This window comes from Argopecten irradians, chromosome 3 (genome assembly GCF_041381155.1).
Source record: "Argopecten irradians isolate NY chromosome 3, Ai_NY, whole genome shotgun sequence".
NCBI lineage: Eukaryota > Metazoa > Mollusca > Bivalvia > Pectinida > Pectinidae > Argopecten > Argopecten irradians.
Window position 1 is genome coordinate 30,894,426 of NC_091136.1, and position 18,600 is coordinate 30,913,025.

The 18,600-nt window shown below is 38.4% G+C and overlaps 1 protein-coding gene across 2 annotated transcripts in view; it reads right to left on the reverse strand.

Moving 5' to 3' along the window:
* Positions 1 to 18,600, reverse strand: part of LOC138318178 (uncharacterized) — a 91,838-nt gene that overhangs the window by 15,331 nt on the left and 57,907 nt on the right. For both annotated transcript variants that reach the window (XM_069260343.1, XM_069260342.1), the window contains one exon: positions 17,491 to 17,628. In XM_069260343.1, coding sequence (XP_069116444.1) covers positions 17,491 to 17,628 — 138 coding nt within the window. The remainder of the gene's footprint in view (positions 1 to 17,490; positions 17,629 to 18,600) is intronic.

The following is an 18,600-nucleotide window of genomic DNA, read 5'->3' on the forward strand; positions in this document are numbered from 1 at the left end:
ATCTTTTCCACATCAAAATAAAACAAAAGAAAATCTGAAACAATAGAACCTTTATCCTTCACAAAAATATTGTAACCTACTTTACTTTTGTATACTATATTTTTTGTCTTTGTTCAATTTTACATATATAATACATGAATTTGTGACCACAGGTTGTTGAGAATATTTACATTTAGTGATTACAATTGATGTAATATATTTCCATTTGCTCGGGACTGACACTATATAACCTTACCAACCAAAAAGGGTATTTATGAGATCATAATTCTCCTATAACTCTCATTGGTGTAGTGAAATGTATAACATGCATTTGACGTTATTCTGAACGATGTCATGACATAATGATGCAATGCTCATTTTTTGTGTGTACAGTACTTGCATGCTACCAGAATGAAAAGCCACATTTGTTCTATGTTATTCGCAACAATATTTGTAGTTATGATTTTAAAATGTTATAGGACCATCAATTCCCCAAGAAGGCAATTTAAAGCTTAAATATGTCGCGAAACATTTGAGTTCATATTTATGCTCGCTCACAAAATTTCATGAAAATTAATCTCACAAAAATAAATTTGTTCATTCAGCCTTAAGCAGTCACTGGTCATATTAAATGTTTTGGTTTTAATTTATGGTACTTTCAACATTTATATTATATTTATGAACTGATTATTTAAAAATATAAATAAATATATATATACAATAAAGGATACTGCTGTCAATAATGATGACTCGTAGAAGTCCTGGTGGTGGCCTACTGTGGGGTGGTTGTGGGTATAAACCTGTGGTACAATAGTAGTGGTGGCCTACTGTGTTATACATCTGTGGTACAATAGTAGTGGTGGTATACTGTAGGGTGGTTGTTGGTATACATCTGTGGTACAATAATAGTGGTGGCCTACTGTGGGGTGGTGGGTATACATCTGTGGTACAATAGTAGTGGTGGCCTACTGTGGTATACATCTGTGGTACAATAGTAGTGGTGGCCTACTGTGGTATACATCTGTGGTACAATAGTAGTGGTGGCCTACTGTGGTATACATCTGTGGTACAATAGTAGTGGTGGCCTACTGTGGTATACATCTGTGGTACAATAGTAGTGGTGGCCTACTGTGGTATACATCTGTGGTACAATAGTAGTGGTGGTATACTGTGGGGTGGTTGTGAGTATACATCTGTGGTACAATAATAGTGGTGGCCTACTGTGGGGTGCACATGGTGGGTATACATCTGTGGTACAATAGTAGTGGTGGCCTACTGTGGTATACATCTGTGGTACAATAGTAGTGGTGGCCTACTGTGGGGTGGTGGGTATACATCTGTGGTACAATAGTAGTCCTGGTGGTGGCCTTCTGTGGGGTGGTGGGTATAAACCTGTGGTACAATAGTAGTGGTGGCCTACTGTGGGGTGGTGGGTATACATCTGTGGTACAATAGTAGTGGTGGCCTACTGTGGGGTGGTGGGTATACATCTGTGGTACAATAGTAGTGGTGGCCTACTGTGGGGTGGTGGATATACATCTGTGGTACAATAGTAGTGGTTGCCTACTGTGGGGTAGTGGTGGATATACATCTGTGGTACAATAGTAGTGGTTGCCTACTGTGAGGTGGTGGTGGGTATACATCTGTGGTACAATAGTAGTGGTGGCCTACTGTGGGGTAGTGGGTATACATCTGTGGTACAATAGTAGTGGTGGCCTACTGTGGGGTAGTGGGTATACATCTGTGGTACAATAGTAGTGGTGGCCTACTGTGGGGTGGTGGTGGGTACAATATACATCTGTGGTACAATAGTAGTAGTGGTGGCCTACTGTGGGGTGGTGGGTATACATCTGTGGTACAATAGTAGTGGTGGCCTACTGTGGGGTGGTGGTGGGTATACATCTGTGGTACAATAGTAGTGGTGGCCTACTGTGGGGTGGTGGATATACATCTGTGGTACAATAGTAGTGGTGGCCTACTGTGAGGGGGTGGTGGGTATACATCTGTGGTACAATAGTAGTGGTGGCCTACTGTGGGGTGGTGGGTATACATCTGTGGTACAATAGTAGTGGTGGCCTACTGTGGGGTGGTGGTGGGTATACATCTGTGGTACAATAGTAGTGGCCTAGTGTTGGGATGGTGGATATACATCTGTGGTACAATAGTAGTGGTGGCCTACTGTGGGTTGGTGGTGGGTATACATCTGTGGTACAATAGTAGTGGTGGCCTACTGTGGGTGGTGGTGGATATACATCTGTGGTACAATAGTAGTGGTGGCCTACTGTGGGGTAGTGGTGGATATACATCTGTGGTACAATAGTAGTGGTGGCCTACTGTGGTGGTGGTGGATATACATCTGTGGTACAATAGTAGTGGTGGCCTACTGTGGGGGTGGTGGATATACATCTGTGGTACAATAGTAGTGGTGGCCTACTGTGGGGTAGTGGTGGATATACATCTGTGGTACAATAGTAGTAGTGGTTGCCTACTGTGAGGTGGTGGTGGGTATACATCTGTGGTACAATAGTAGTGGTGGCCTACTGTGGGGTGGTGGATATACATCTGTGGTACAATAGTAGTGGTGGCCTACTGTGGGGTGGTGGATATACATCTGTGGTACAATAGTAGTGGTGGCCTACTGTGGGGTGGTGGTGGGGTGTGGTGGGTATACATCTGTGGTACAATAGTAGTGGTGGCCTACTGTGGGGTAGGTGGTGGATATACATCTGTGGTACAATAGTAGTGGTTGCCTACTGTGAGGTGGTGGTGGGTATACATCTGTGGTACAATAGTAGTGGTGGCCTACTGTGGGGTAGTGGTGGATATACATCTGTGGTACAATAGTAGTGGTTGCCTACTGTGAGGTGGTGGTGGATATACATCTGTGGTACAATAGTAGTGGTGGCCTACTGTGGGGTGGTGGATATACATCTGTGGTACAATAGTAGTGGTGGCCTACTGTGGGTGGTGGTGGATATACATCTGTGGTACAATAGTAGTGGTGGCCTACTGTGGGGTGGTGGATATACATCTGTGGTACAATAGTAGTGGTTGCCTACTGTGAGGGTGGTGGGTATACATCTGTGGTACAATAGTAGTGGTGGCCTACTGTGGGGTGGTGGTGGGTATACATCTGTGGTACAATAGTAGTGGTGGCCTACTGTGGGGTGGTGGGTATACATCTGTGGTACAATAGTAGTGGTGGCCTACTGTGGGGTGGTGGGTATACATCTGTGGTACAATAGTAGTGGTGGCCTACTGTGGGTAGTGGTGGATATACATCTGTGGTACAATAGTAGTGGTGGCCTACTGTGAGGTGGTGGGTATACATCTGTGGTACAATAGTAGTGGTGGCCTACTGTGGGGTGGTGGTGGATATACATCTGTGGTACAATAGTAGTGGTGGCCTACTGTGGGGGTGGTGGATATACATCTGTGGTACAATAGTAGTGGTGGCCTACTGTGAGGTGGTGGTGGGTATACATCTGTGGTACAATAGTAGTGGTGGCCTACTGTGAGGTGGTGGTGGGTATACATCTGTGGTACAATAGTAGTGGCCTAGTGTTGGAATGGTGGATATACATCTGTGGTACAACAGTAGTGGTGGCCTACTGTGGGGGTGGTGGGTATACATCTGTGGTACAATAGTAGTGGTGGCCTACTGTGGGGTAGTGGTGGATATACATCTGTGGTACAATAGTAGTGGTGGCCTACTGTGAGGTGGTGGTGGGTATACATCTGTGGTACAATAGTAGTGGTGGCCTAGTGTTGGGATGGTGGATATACATCTGTGGTACAATAGTAGTGGTGGCCTACTGTGGGGTTGTGGTGGGTATACATCTGTGGTAAAATAGTAGTGGTGGCCTACTGTGGGGTGGTGGATATACATCTGTGGTACAATAGTAGTGGTTGCCTACTGTGGGGTGGTTGGTAAACATCTGTGGTACAATAGTAGTGGTTGCCTTCTGTGAGGTGGTGGTGGGTATACATCTGTGGTACAATAGTAGTGGTGGCCTAGTGTTGGGATGGTGGATATACATCTGTGGTACAATAGTAGTGGTGGCCTACTGTGGGGTGGTGGTGGGTATACATCTGTGGTACAATAGTAGTGGTGGCCTACTGTGTGGGGTGGTGGGTATACATCTGTGGTACAATAGTAGTGGTGGCCTAGTGTTGGGATGGTGGATATACATCTGTGGTACAATAGTAGTGGTGGCCTACTGTGGTATACATCTGTGGTACAATAGAAGTGGTGGCCTACTGTGGGGTGGTGGTGGATATACATCTGTGGTACAATAGTAGTGGTGGCCTACTGTGGGGTGGTGGGTATACATCTGTGGTACAATAGTAGTGGTGGCCTACTGTGGGGTGGTGGATATACATCTGTGGTACAATAGTAGTGGTGGCCTACTGTGGGGTGGTGGTGGGGGTATACATCTGTGGTACAAAAGTGGTGGTGGCCTACTGTGGGGTGGTGGGTATACATCTGTGGTACAATAGTGGTGGTGGCCTACTGTGGGGTGGTGGGTATACATCTGTGGTACAATAGTAGTGGTGGCCTACTGTGGGGTGGTGGGTATACATCTGTGGTACAATAGTAGTGGTGGCCTACTGTGGGGTGGTGGTGGGTATACATCTGTGGTACAATAGTAGTGGTGGCCTACTGTGAGGTGGTGGTGGGTATACATCTGTGGTACAATAGTAGTGGCCTAGTGTTGGAATGGTGGATATACATCTGTGGTACAATAGTAGTGGTGGCCTACTGTGGGATGGTGGATATACATCTGTGGTACAATAGTAGTGGTGGCCCACTGTGGGTTGGTGGTGGGTATACATCTGTGGTACAATAGTAGTGGTGGCCTACTGTGGGATGGTGAGTATACATCTGTGGTACAATAGTAGTGGCCTAGTGTTGAGTTGGTGAGTATACATCAGTGGTACAATAGTAATGGTGGCCTACTGTGTGGGGTGGTAGGTACTGTAGTACCCAGTCACACTGCTTATTCACTTCTCACCCTCTTTGACACTTCACACACTCGTCCCAATTCAATCATGTCATATTATAATCTTAAAATCGAATAAAATGAACTGACAAATCGCCATTTGATGGAGGTCAAGTGCTGTTGAAGACCCTACAACAATGGTGGAATGAGAAGTTAAGAAGGTGTCTTGTTGGCACTAACCCCCAAACATAAAAACACGCTGGCCTCTGTCAACACAGTGAGGACAACCTTCCTCCTGTCCCACCCATACAAACTCATTGTCCAACACAAATCAACGCATTTATCAGTTTCAAATTGAGTTTTTCTTTGATGAAAAGATTCAATGTTTAATTCAAATACAACTGACAATAACTTTTAATGAATGATTTAAAACGGCACTTTAAATCGCTCAGTTCGATTTTGACTCGTACCATTGTGGAAGTGTAGGGGACTTGAGATTCCCACTATGGGCTGCAGGTGTTTAATACGGTATCTGTGTAAACACTAGACAATGTGTTGGGAAAGGGTCCGTACAAGTGGGGGCCCCTATCAGCTCAACATACATACTCACATCTTATGTTACATTTTAGATGGACTGGTGACGTACCTATACGATCACAAGATTTTTCATTTACATCAGACAATTCAGGTTAAAACAATCCAGATAGAAATACTTAAATATTTTTTTCTATGAGAGGAATCAGGAGAACTCAGAGAAACTGTACATGATAGGACAGGTTCCAGCAAAAGCCCAATCAAGGAATTCAAAACCCAAGCTGTCCCATACGAAAGGCTAATCTTTAGACACCTCTATCTGACCTGGTTTTGAAGACCACAAATATTCAGGTACCCTAATATAAGAAAACAGCAAAATGAATCAAATTCCCTTCAGCCACGGAACAATCGTAAGTATTTTCCATTAATTACCAGCCACTAAGAATGTATCCCAAATATTCATTCTCTTAAAGAAAGACAAAAGATATATTGGAGCTCCAAGAAAAACAAAGAATTCATTTCAACATCGGATCCAAATATGACACTTTCGTCATTACTACGTCTGGGGAAACCAGGATACAGTGGTATCAAACAAACGATGATGAACATCAGCGAAGCCTTGCGTAATTTATAGCCTCTTTTATATATGAACAGCGGTATATCTATTTGGGCGATATTGTTTGATTAGCGAGGTGACCTTTGTGAGGCCTATCCCCTTCGCTATTCTTCTCTTAATTACCAAAAGTGAGGCCTGCGTTCTGATGCTGAGAAAAATGCTAATTCAAAGAGTGCACTTAAAGACAAAGCTGTTGGGGATTGTTTTAAGTAGAACACTTGTGTATACAGCCAAAAGATTATGTACTGTTTTATGGCCAGAGTTGGCAAATTGTCCGCACAGAGTTAGTAGCTTCCCCTGACGGGCAGGTTAATTCTGTCGACATTAAGATGCAGGAAGCATACATTGCTAGGATAGTTGTATAGCAGTATGTTACTATACAATGGGTGCAGGTACATAGGGACCCACCTTTTATTGTCTATAACTCAGAAACAAAAGTTTGCTGGATTTTTCATCACTATCAATATCGTTGAACAACATAGATATATTATTTCCATGTAGGAGAAGCATTTCAGGAATCTCAACTAGCTTCCAAAAGCATCTTCTGATGAATGGATACTATGTTTCAGGATAAATATGAGCAAAAGTCATGCTCAAACTATTTCTACCATGTCCTTGAGTTATTAATTGAGATGGCATTTGACTTACAATCTTCAGTTTCAAATCCACATCACAAGACTAAACCAAGACATAACCACGACTGTGCCATCTTGGTGTAAAAATTTGTTTATATATATTAAAGGTCCATACCCGGTCTTTCCCCTCCCCCTTTTTTTTTTTTTTTTTTTAATTTTGCAGACTTCGAAAACCAGAGAGCAAGAATACCTCTTTAAAACAGATATTCATCATGTCATGCTATAACCTATTGATAAGAGCAACTGCTTATAATATACATGTATCATTATGGGAGAATTAATATTACAGTTTATTACAGCTGAAATCACCAAAAATATAGATCACAGATATTTAACATTATAAAAGATACATGTAATTCGATAGAGGCATCTGCTTATAGAAGACAATGAAATGGGGAGCATGCACCTAAGGGAATTGAAATAAGCATTTCAATTATGGTAACTTGTTACAAATACCTGGTATATATCCAGAGTGCCAGAACATAGTTTTAGCTGAGTAAGTTTCTTACTGTTATAGTATATAGCCAGGAATGACTTCTTCAACACTATCAATACCTATATGTTCTATTTGAGAATAAACGAAACACTGTCCATTGTATGGGAGATTGAATGTATTAAAAACAGCTGGACTTAAACAACACATAGAAAACCCCGTTTTGTGTCTGATACACTGACTTTGTACTTGTTTGAAAGATCTGTATGTTTTAACAGATATCAGCCATGTCTCAGATGCAATCTTATAAGATCCCTTTGTTTCCATGTTATCTGTGTCCTTAAGAGTACTGACCCTTGTCACTTGACCCTGGTTAAGGGTCAACAGGTACTTTGGGACCTGGAGTTCACCGATAGTACCACCTGTAGACTGTATACAGATCTAACAGGTTAATGAATCTTCTCTGTTTGTGAGCACAACATCAACATTTAAAGAGCAATTCTGATTTTTGTTGAAATTACGCTTAATTTATTACCATATGACATCAAAACAAAATCTTACTGACTGAAACAGATAGGTATAAAAAGTATGTTTGTCTGTAGGTAGATGTAACAGGTCCTGGTTAGAACTCACATTATTTTAAATAGATTATTACATCCAATAGGAAATCAATACATTATAACCTATGTAGAAAAGTATCATCCCAACTGTGTTTTGTAATGTTATGAAATTTATTAGACTTTGGACAAAGCCCAGAGGTGTAAATGCATATATAAAGTTAGACTATATTGAGGCTGCAGATTTCACTAAAACAGTATATTTGACATACTGGAGTTAGGGAGTTGAGACCTTTATGATCTATTCTAGAGTAGGCATTTATAATGAGGCCTTGAGGATCTGCATGTATACTGGAGTTAGGCAGTTGAGGCTCGAAGGATCAATACTAGAGTTAGGCACTTGATGTTCTGAGAATATACAGTTAAAGTATGGGTTTGAGGGATATAGCAAGTTTCTGGTTTCCCGAGACTTGTCTATTTCCCGAGGTGGAGCCGAGGGAAATAGGCAAGTTCGAGGGAAACCGGAAACTTGATATATCACTCAATCCCATACTTTAACTGTTTTAATATACCGATACATACAAAAGCTATGATAAGACTGAAAATATATTTCTTTCATACGCTAACGTTAGATTGAGATAATTTTACATTGTAATCGATCTACGTAATCTTATCTTCAAACATACAAATTATTCTGAGATGATAACTGTGATTCTATGTCCGATTTGTTTTGCTTCTATTCAAACCGCAGGTTAAAATTTGATTCCGCTATGATTTCTCCATATTTCAACATTTATACCACTACTGTAGGTATAATACTAAATTTGTATACAAATATTGTTGAAATTCCGAGACGTTAACCACTTACAGGTAGCCTAAATATATACATAACAACTGTACGTACATGTAAAAGGTATTGTCCTCTGACCCCATTACATTTTTTCACAAGCCTCTCACTTACAAGATAAACATGACGACGTGTTCGGTAACAGTTTCCGATCGATACTAACGTCGTCTGAGTACGTCAACGGAGATGGCGTGATCGGAAACTAGCTCCGTCCAATTGTTACGTCACCTAGCAACTGATGGCGTGATCGGAAACAAGTCCCGCCCACCTCAAATCTGATTGGTTAAACGGAAATACCCGAGTGCAAGGGTGTGCTAGCTTCCAGGGGTGTGCTAGTTCGATGACTAACACACAGCTGAGAGAGGTTTTTGGAAAAAGCAGGGAGCTAGTAAATTTAACAAAGTATCTTTTATATAGTGTAAATAAAGTAGAGGTATATTAATCTACACTGGAAGTTTTTGCCCTGAGGATCTATATTACAGTTAGGCAGTTGAGGCTCAGAGGATCTCTACTGCAGTTAAGCAATTGAGGCCTTGAGGATCTAGACTGGCAGTTGAAGTCAAAGTGCCACTAGACTTGAAAACTTGAAGTCTTAACAATTTATTTGTTGTCATGGAATTAGAATATTGGGGCTAAAGTATATTTTATGCTGTTTGATGTTAGGCAGATGAGGAGTTAAATATATTTTGCTGTACTTTATTTAGTCAGTATAAAGTCTAATAAGCACAGGCATTTGAGGCCATAAAGCTTTTATCTGTTATGTACTACAGTAAGGGTGTTGTGGTATAAAGAAAGTGAAAACTGGCTCTAGCTGTTGTACTGAAATTACGAGGTTGAGGCACTAAGGATCTGTTTGCTGTACAAGAGCTAGGCATTCGTGGCCACATATCAAAAACTTGCCTCTTAAACTGTTGTACTGGAGATAAAGGCATTAAGGATATGTTTGCTGTACTGGAGTTAGGCAGTTCAGAAGCCAAGGAGTGAAAACTGGACTCTATCTTCTGTACAGATCTAAATTATCCCACCTGCAGCTGATCCATCTCTCACTTCATACACACAGACCTCCCTAATCCTACACATTTTATAATCTCCCATACATTTACAAATTTTTTTCACTTGAAAGTAAACTTGTTAATCCCAGCAGTTCTTTGTTTAATCCCTCACACATGTACATCACAAACATTAAAGGTCCATGCGTAGTTGGTTGGCAGGTTTCTCAACATTCCAGCCCCAAAAACCATCTCAAAGTGAGAGGAAGCCGTATCCCTCATATGTACACTGAGAAAGAATATCAACCACAGAGATAAGTCTCTGGTCAATTAGTGTAAAAGAGATCTTGGTAATACAGCCTTCTCATTGGTGAACCTTTTCACAGAAGAAAAGCTTTATTATAATCTCCAATAATGGTGCTTTCATGTGAGCCTGAGCAGTGTAGATCTACAACGATCTTTCAGTTTCAGTCAGGTCTTTTAACAGGTGGTTAATCCATTCCCGACACTAAATCATCCCAATCTGGTGTTACTTTCTAGGACAACATTACAACATTTCACCATCATACTATAATTTTAGTCATGGACATTGAAGCAGTAAATCTAAGTTGAACTCAATATAATTTCCAACTACTTTGATGATGGCAACTAAACATTTCTTTTGTTTACTACAACTTGTTAAATGCTTGACTCAACAAATATTGATATTATATTTTTTTTCTTAGTAAAATTATGTATGTCAATATGAGTAGCTATTACATTAAATAAATGATTCTGGTGTAAAGAAGAGGGATCGACATGGTAATTTCACTGATAATTACCAAAATATTACTTAGTTCTCATTGGTTGGTTGATGTCCTATTAACGGCCAGGGTCAGTTTGGACAGTTTGTATGTAAACAGATTGATCTCAAATACTTATTGGTAACTATATGCATGAAAGACAACTCTAGAGGCACACAACAGCCTTCATATGAATTGCTTGTAACTTACCACCCAATCTGTAGAGATTCGGTGTCCTAAAAACTTCTACTGAATGGACAGCAGGGAAAGCTTATTCTACCTCACACATAACTTGCTTGTCTTTATCAATCTGTTTACACAAAGAAAAACATGCCATGTTAAATGTTTCTTTCATCAGGGAGAACCAAAAATACAGTGAGAAGCTAGGGTACAGTTCCAGTAGCAGTGTTATCATAGCTATCGCAGGAAATAGGTGCTGATGTGTTACAACAGCCAATGTCCGAGACGACAGCCGTCAGACACCTCACCATGTCAACACCTCTTTATGCAAGTGTTTAAACACAGATAGATGAAGTTACAGCAGAGCTATACAGTTATCCTCCAGTATCCATCCCCTCCTTCATCCTTACAAACACATGTACTATCCTCCCATGTAATCATCACAACGCCCTCCCCATAGACACATACTCAGTTTATCCTGAGACGACATTGCTTACCGCTCTAAAAAAAGTTGTCATACTGCCACTTCATCTCATAAGACATCAAATTCTTCCAGCCTTGAATGAGACACAATGACACTGTCCTTTCAGATACATCCCTGTATATTATTGAGTATGATGCAATACTACATACAGCAAGACAAACTTTACTTCAGACAAATTGTGACTCATTACAAAGACATGTCATCATTCTCATTACATAGACATGTCATCATTGCCTTGTAAGACACATACTATTCCTGAAGATGCACTTTAAGCCCTGCATCATAAGAGACGCTGTCACCACAGACAGACATTATTATGTGAGACTTGCGAAAGACACATTGTCGCTCCATTCTAAACCTTTTCATGTTATCCTCTCAAATTGCAAAAAATATAGTACTCCCTCCCTTTAAACATGCAAAAATTGTCAGACTTCCCTAAGACACATTGTGAATATCTGTAAGACACATTTTAACTATCTGTAAGACACATTGTAACTAACTGAAAGACACATTGTAACTATCCATATTACTCATTGTAGCTATATGTAAGACTCATTGCAGCAATCTGTAAGACACATTGTAGCTATCTATAAGGCACATTGCAACTATATGTAAGACTCATTGTAACTATCCGTAAGACTCATTGTAACTATCTATAAGACACATTGTAACTATATGTAAGACACATTTTGACTATTTATAAGACATATTGTAACTATCCATATGACTCATTGTAACTATCTGTAAGACTCATTGTAACTATCTGTAAGACTCATTGTAACTATCTGTAAGACACATTGTAACTATCCATATGACACATTGTAACTATTTATAAGACACATTGTAGCTATCTATAAGACACATTGTAACTATTAGTAAGACACGTTTTGACTATTTATAAGACTCATTTTACTATCTGTATGACTCATTGTAACTATCTATAAGACAAATTGTAACTATATGTAAGACACATTGTAACTATCTGAAAGACACATAATAACTATTTGTAAGGCACATTGTAACTATTCGTAAGACACATTGTAACTATCGGTAAGACTGATTGTAACTTTCAGTAAGACTCATTGTAACTATCTGTCAGACATATTGTAACTATCTATAAGACACATTGTAACTATAAGTAAGACTAATTGAAATTATAAGTAAGACACATTGTAACTATCTGTAAGACTGACATAGTAACTATCTGTAAGACACATTATAACTATCCTTAGGAGTCCACATTGTAACTATATGTAAGACACATTGTTACTATCAGTAAGACTCATTTTAACTATCTGTAAGACTCATTTTAACCATAAGTAAGACACATTGTAAGTATCCATAAGACACATTGTAACTATTGTAAGACACATTGTAACTATATATAAGACACATTGAATTATCTGTACGACACATACGGTCATCCTCTCATAATAACTACACTATTATTTTCTCTCATATAAACACTGTCAAGTGTCTTCAGATGATATGGCTATAATCAAATATATTAGCTACTGAGTATTCAAAACATATGAAGTAAGTTCTGGGCAAGACAAGAAACGTCTGACAGGACAAGAGAGGATGGAATTGGATGGACAAGGATAACTATTGTAAAACACATTGTAACTATATATAAGACACATTGAATTATCTGTACGACACATACGGTCATCCTCTCATAATAACTACACTATTATTTTCTCTCATATAAACACTGTCAAGTGTCTTCAGATGATATGGCTATAATCAAATATATTAGCTACTGAGTATTCAAAACATATGAAGTAAGTTCTGGGCAAGACAAGAAATGTCTGACAGGACGAGAGAGGATGGAATTGGATGAACAAGGATAACACCGTATGGTCCCCCATTTAATGGCAGGGCATAAAAAGATTGCCAGAGCGCAAGCAACATGTGTGAGTTTAGTCATTAAATGTATGTGTGAATAAAATGAAATTTAGTGTAGAGTTCTTGTAAGTGATTCATGTTGATAGGTGTAATAACCAATTAGCTTGATTAGGGAGATGTCTTTGATTCACCATGCACCAGTGTCGGGGCTATAGTGGTCCCGTTTCTATAACATAATGGAGGGGGTGAGATGTGAATCACATGCAAACATCTGGAAAGGTTGTCATAGTGCAATCACATATATCTAATGCAGGTTAGAGTGCAGAGGGCTTAAATATAAAAAGAAAAATATGGTTACGCCTCTTTTATATAGTTTATCACAGATTTTTTCCTTCATCACATTCCTTGCTTCATTCTCACTTATTTTTATACTAACGCTTTCTTTCCTCTTTCTTATTCCTTCTTCTCCCAATCTCGCCTCCATTGGCCTTCCATTCAGGTGTTGTGTTGGTAAAGTGCATTGGGTGTCATTCTAGTGCTGCCTCTCCAAAATTGAGGGTCAAATTTGAGACGCATGCTACAATTGCTGAGAACAAGGACTTTAAGGTTTCCTTTCGCTACTAAAATTAGCAGTACAATTTTGTTTTGGACATCAATCAAAGTCAGACCAATCAAAGCACCTTACAAACATCAACTAAGAAAAACTGACTGTAGAACAACATCAGCAAGACAGCATAGATGCATTACTTATAAGAACAAAGTTAGTTCAAAGAGGGTTACATTTTGTATTAAGTTTATGTCTTGTGCTACATCAAATTTATATATATGATAAAGTGCATTGCATGTGTTGTATGGTCAAAGTCTGGGACAGAAAAGTTTTCAGAGACTATTTATATACCTTGGTTCTATCTGTGATGAGATACTGATACTGCTATTTTATGCAAACACTTGCTGGGAAGGTTTCAATTTATAATTATTTAAACAAGTTCTCTTTTTCTCCCACTTTTTGTGCAGGGAATGACCCAGAATTGTCCTGATTCTTATGATATAACTATATGTACATATATATATAGACTGTGGGATGGGGATTTGTGCCAAGTGGATGTGACTCACATAATAAAGAATTAAGTCTCTCATTATATGACTTCCAAACTTTAACTGAACAGGTTTTAACTTTTAAAGTATCGTGGGTAATATTTTATGAAGCATTAATTCTGTATTAAATGTTCAATATTTGCATATAAAATGTTGTGTAAGCATGTATTTAAGTTTCATAAAGAACAATTTTTGTAAATAATAAAAGAACAATGTCCAAAGTGGAGTAACTGGTTCACACTATATAAAGTTAATGGAGCATCCCAAAAAGCGTATGTACAATGCATCCCTCCTATCTTCTCAAAACACTTTGACAAATTCCTGTTGCATGACCTTTTGTCAAAGGTCAAATCTCTGTGCATCGGCCAATTACAGGAGTCTGGAGGGATGTGTTTCATTTCATCAAAACAGTAATAGAAGAATATTAAAACTGAAAGCAAATGTACCGAGTGTCTGATGCTTGTGTACGAAATCTTGGACTACAGGAAGTGGTTGATTTCTACCGTGAACGTTCAATCAGCTCTATAATGTTTGAGTGGCAGTACCTTCTAACCTTCTCAGTCATGGTGGTCTGTCAGTAAACACGATTCTACCCCAATCAAAGTTCTGCCCACAAGTCAAATCAAAGGAACTCTGTTGAATGGAGGAATACCCACAAGAAATTATCCAAATTTCAAAGAATTTACATGACATTTATCATCTTTGTAAACCTTCCGATAGATGAGGATTTTGCACTAGGATTGCATGGAAGCTTACATATATTAATAATAGTGTTTTATGGCCATGTTAAAGGGCAATTTATAACAATGAGGGATGGCGTTAAAAGTCAAACAGACAACAGAGAAACACACTCCTCTGTCTATTATAGAGCACTGTCAAACAGGTGCTTTGTTGGGGGAAGGTTGTGTGCACTGGCGAAATAATTAAAAGCTTGGACAAGAGAGTTGATTTTTGAGAAGGAAGTTTGAAAGTATGACTGACAGAGACAGGTCTGTGGATCTGTACATAAGGGCAGTTAGTTTAGAGGCCACGTCTCCTGTAGCAGGCTGTATTCCATATTACTATACATTGTTTATGAATGGTCACATTGTAAATTACTAGTCCAACTTCTAACCAGCTACAAAAGACACATTAAAAAGTTTACCCTGTCTATAAAGGATGGACCCGTCAATTCCATTTGGTTCAATTTACTATATAATTGATCTCAGTATAAAGGACAACTAGGTTTAACTGGAGTAACCTGGGAACAGAGATGACAAAATATGTAGAAAATATATACAAATAACCAAATGTGTTGCACAAAACATTTTAAAAACAGAGCCATAATTACAACAAAAATATCAGCTCCTCTGGAATGTATGTCAGGTAGAATTTCATATCTAGTTTTAGTAAGTTAGTGGTGAAGAGAAAGGGAGATGTTCTCATAGCTAGCCAGCAAACACCTGAATTCAATCATTTTTCTTCCCTTACATTATCAGTCAGCCATCTTAGCCACAAAGTCAGGCGTTATTAAATATTCATACAGTATTTGACACTGACAGTCTGGTGTAACCTTTGCTGGAGAGCGTTCCCTCCAAACACCTGTACCTCTATCACACACCAACAAAATTGGCAAATGAATTACATTAAATGTATCTTCTAAGGAATCACTCCTCACTTCTGACATGTTTGATTAAACAGCCTAGGGAACACTACCACTACTGCTAGGCTCCTTCCACACATCTGAGACCTGCAATTCTTTATCGCAATATATTTACATGGATGCTACTTTATGCTAACTTTTTGTATAATTACTGTCTTTTTAACTCTATGAGATAGTGTGCCAAAGCTCGGTCCTTCATCTTTATTTTGAGAAATCTTGAAGGACTTTTGTACTCCATCTGTAATGGAACTGGACCTCGGCTTGACCACGTGCCAGAGCTTGGCAGCACTAGCCTGCCCTGTACCATCAGTAGTTACAGATGTAATGGGCAGTAATTAAGGGGCCTTCATAGCCCCCACTTAACTTATATTGGCATTCATCACAAAAATTACATCTATCAAAATCACACATCTGTGGTAGTCTTCTTAGACAAACTGCCAACATCTTAAGACATAAATAAGAAACACTACAAAACTCCTGACAGCTTAAGTCAGTGAAAACTTCTATGCAAAAAATCAAAAGTAAATTATATGTATATTGTATTGTACATAAATATACAGTCTGAATGTATTAAAGTGAACAGCGCACATAGCTCAATTCCATAAAGGTACACATATAAGTATAGAAATAATAAAAAACAACTTAAAGTACCTTTTTAACCTTTACAAAGCTAGAAAGCAAGTTATGCGTGTGAATCGAAGCAGAAAATTGCAGTAGTATCGTTATAGTCATTTAGTGCCATTACTGGAACCAGGCCCACTACCATGTATACAAATCTCTCTATTAACACATATATAACTAAGGCTAAGGACACAAATTCATCCATTCAACAAACTTGTTACTTCTAGAGTGCACAAATCAAAACTGTCACATAAAATGAACACATGAGCAAAATTTTCATTCTTAAATTGTTTCCATTACTTCATTTTTTTTCTTTTTCAATTTTTAAATTTCTTGATTGATGAGCTAACCACATGAAGTTCACCTGAGGATGAAATAGTTCTCTAAGCCCAATTACAATACCTAGATTCCATTCATATCTTTACATTCCCATTTCATCAGCTTAAATTGTCAACTTAAGTTTCCTCATTTTAAACTCTGAGAAACTTGTCAATAATGAGTTTTTGTTGGAGTTCTGTGCCTCTTCTCCTGGATATGTAAATCCATTTAAGTTGTCCTGAATGAGAATCATTGTCTTGTGCTCAATTTGTGCTAAGTTGTAGTCCCTAATTTTCATGAGTTTGCACTCACCTCAGTGTGAGGTGTCTCTCCTGAGTTTAATTAGATCTTGATTTAACCATCTTGAGTTATCTCCCCTGATAGTCAGTGTTTTTTTGTAATGCTCTGTCCATAGTGATTGCCTCCCTTGGAAGTTGCTGGGTTTTGCTCAGCTTAGTTTGAGTTATCTCTTATTAATGACAAATGTCCATGCTCACCTCAAATGGAGTTGCTCCTCTAATTGTTATTAGGTGAAGATTTGATGTTATTGAATTGTATCCCCTGATAGTAATTTGGTCGTGTTCAGCTCATTATTTTCTCTCTTTTACCCCATACACATGTGACTACCTCACACTGATGGGCAGGGCTGTCCGCCTCAATCAAACAATTATACCCAATTACTTTATCAGAACCACACTTGTTTTTTAACCTTGCACACAAACTTTCTCCCATATGCTTTTCATTTGATGACTAAATTTTTTTTTACAAAACAACTTACACTATTCAGCTGAAAAGGTCAACTGCTGAAACCAAATCCATTTTACCCAACTTTGTATCAAAAGTGACAAATAAACCCAAAGATCTTTATTAAGATTTATCACATTCCTGTCAAAAGAATCTTTTAAGTTGATGTGACTAGCACATGTCATTATTTCAGCTTAAACAAGTCTCGGAGTGGTAAAGGCTAAGTCCCTAGTGGCTACTTACAGTTTCCCGGAACAGTTTGGTGGCTTCTTCATCCTGTATCCCTGTCGGAGGAGTCGCAGTAAATCATGCATGTCCACCGTGGGGTAGGGGGTTCCTCCCAGGGTGACCAGCTCAAATAGAACCACGCCAAACGACCATCTAAGGAGGACACAAACATAACATCTTATATAGTAACCATTATTACAATTCAGTCACATACACACACACCCTAAACTATTATAGTAACAATAATTATAATTCAGAAATGACATGCATACTATCATACTTAATATAATTACAGGTCTGAAAATTGATGCTTTTACAGAGAAAGAGATTTACACTCTGACTGTATAAGCCTAATTTAGTTCTCAACATGACAAGATTCAATTCATATTTCATTTTGTTATCATTTACAATAAAAATTTCTGAGATGTGATGTTACGCAAAATAACTTAATGTAATTATGACATTTTTCTTTGCATAAATCACGATAATATAATACCTTTGAATACAAGAAATCTATAAAAAAAATATCTATGAACATCCAGGTCTCAATTATTTTATTTTACTTTTTTCTGTATCATATTTTCTCACTTTTGACTATATATATATATATATCTTTTATAATTTTGTGTCAACAAGACTTAATGATTCTGATTTAATATTAAAAGGATCCCTTTGAAACTAATATCATCACTAAAACATCAACAGATTAACAACACATCGGAGAGATGCAGCCAAACAAAAATTTAAAATAGCTAAGAGTAGAGTTTATACAGTAGACCGCACTTAAGTCAACTTTAAATACATTTTTTTTCTGGATTCATGACAACTAAAGTACACTTATACAGGAGGTCAATAAATTCACCAAATATAACAGTACAGCCTCCAAACATAGCAGTTTAAATCAAGGGCCACGCGGCTGTTGACATTTGCCAAATAAAAAATTTCCGTTCTTGGTAAAAGTGGGAAAGACAGGGGCCGGCTGGGCTAGTTTGTAACTCCCGATTGCAGGAAAATAGTAAATAGATCAAGTTTTTATGGATCATAAAAACTGAACAGATTTTGGTTAATTCATTAAATCTGGAGTGTTGTCTAGACAGAATTTAGTGGTGAAATCACTCAACAGAC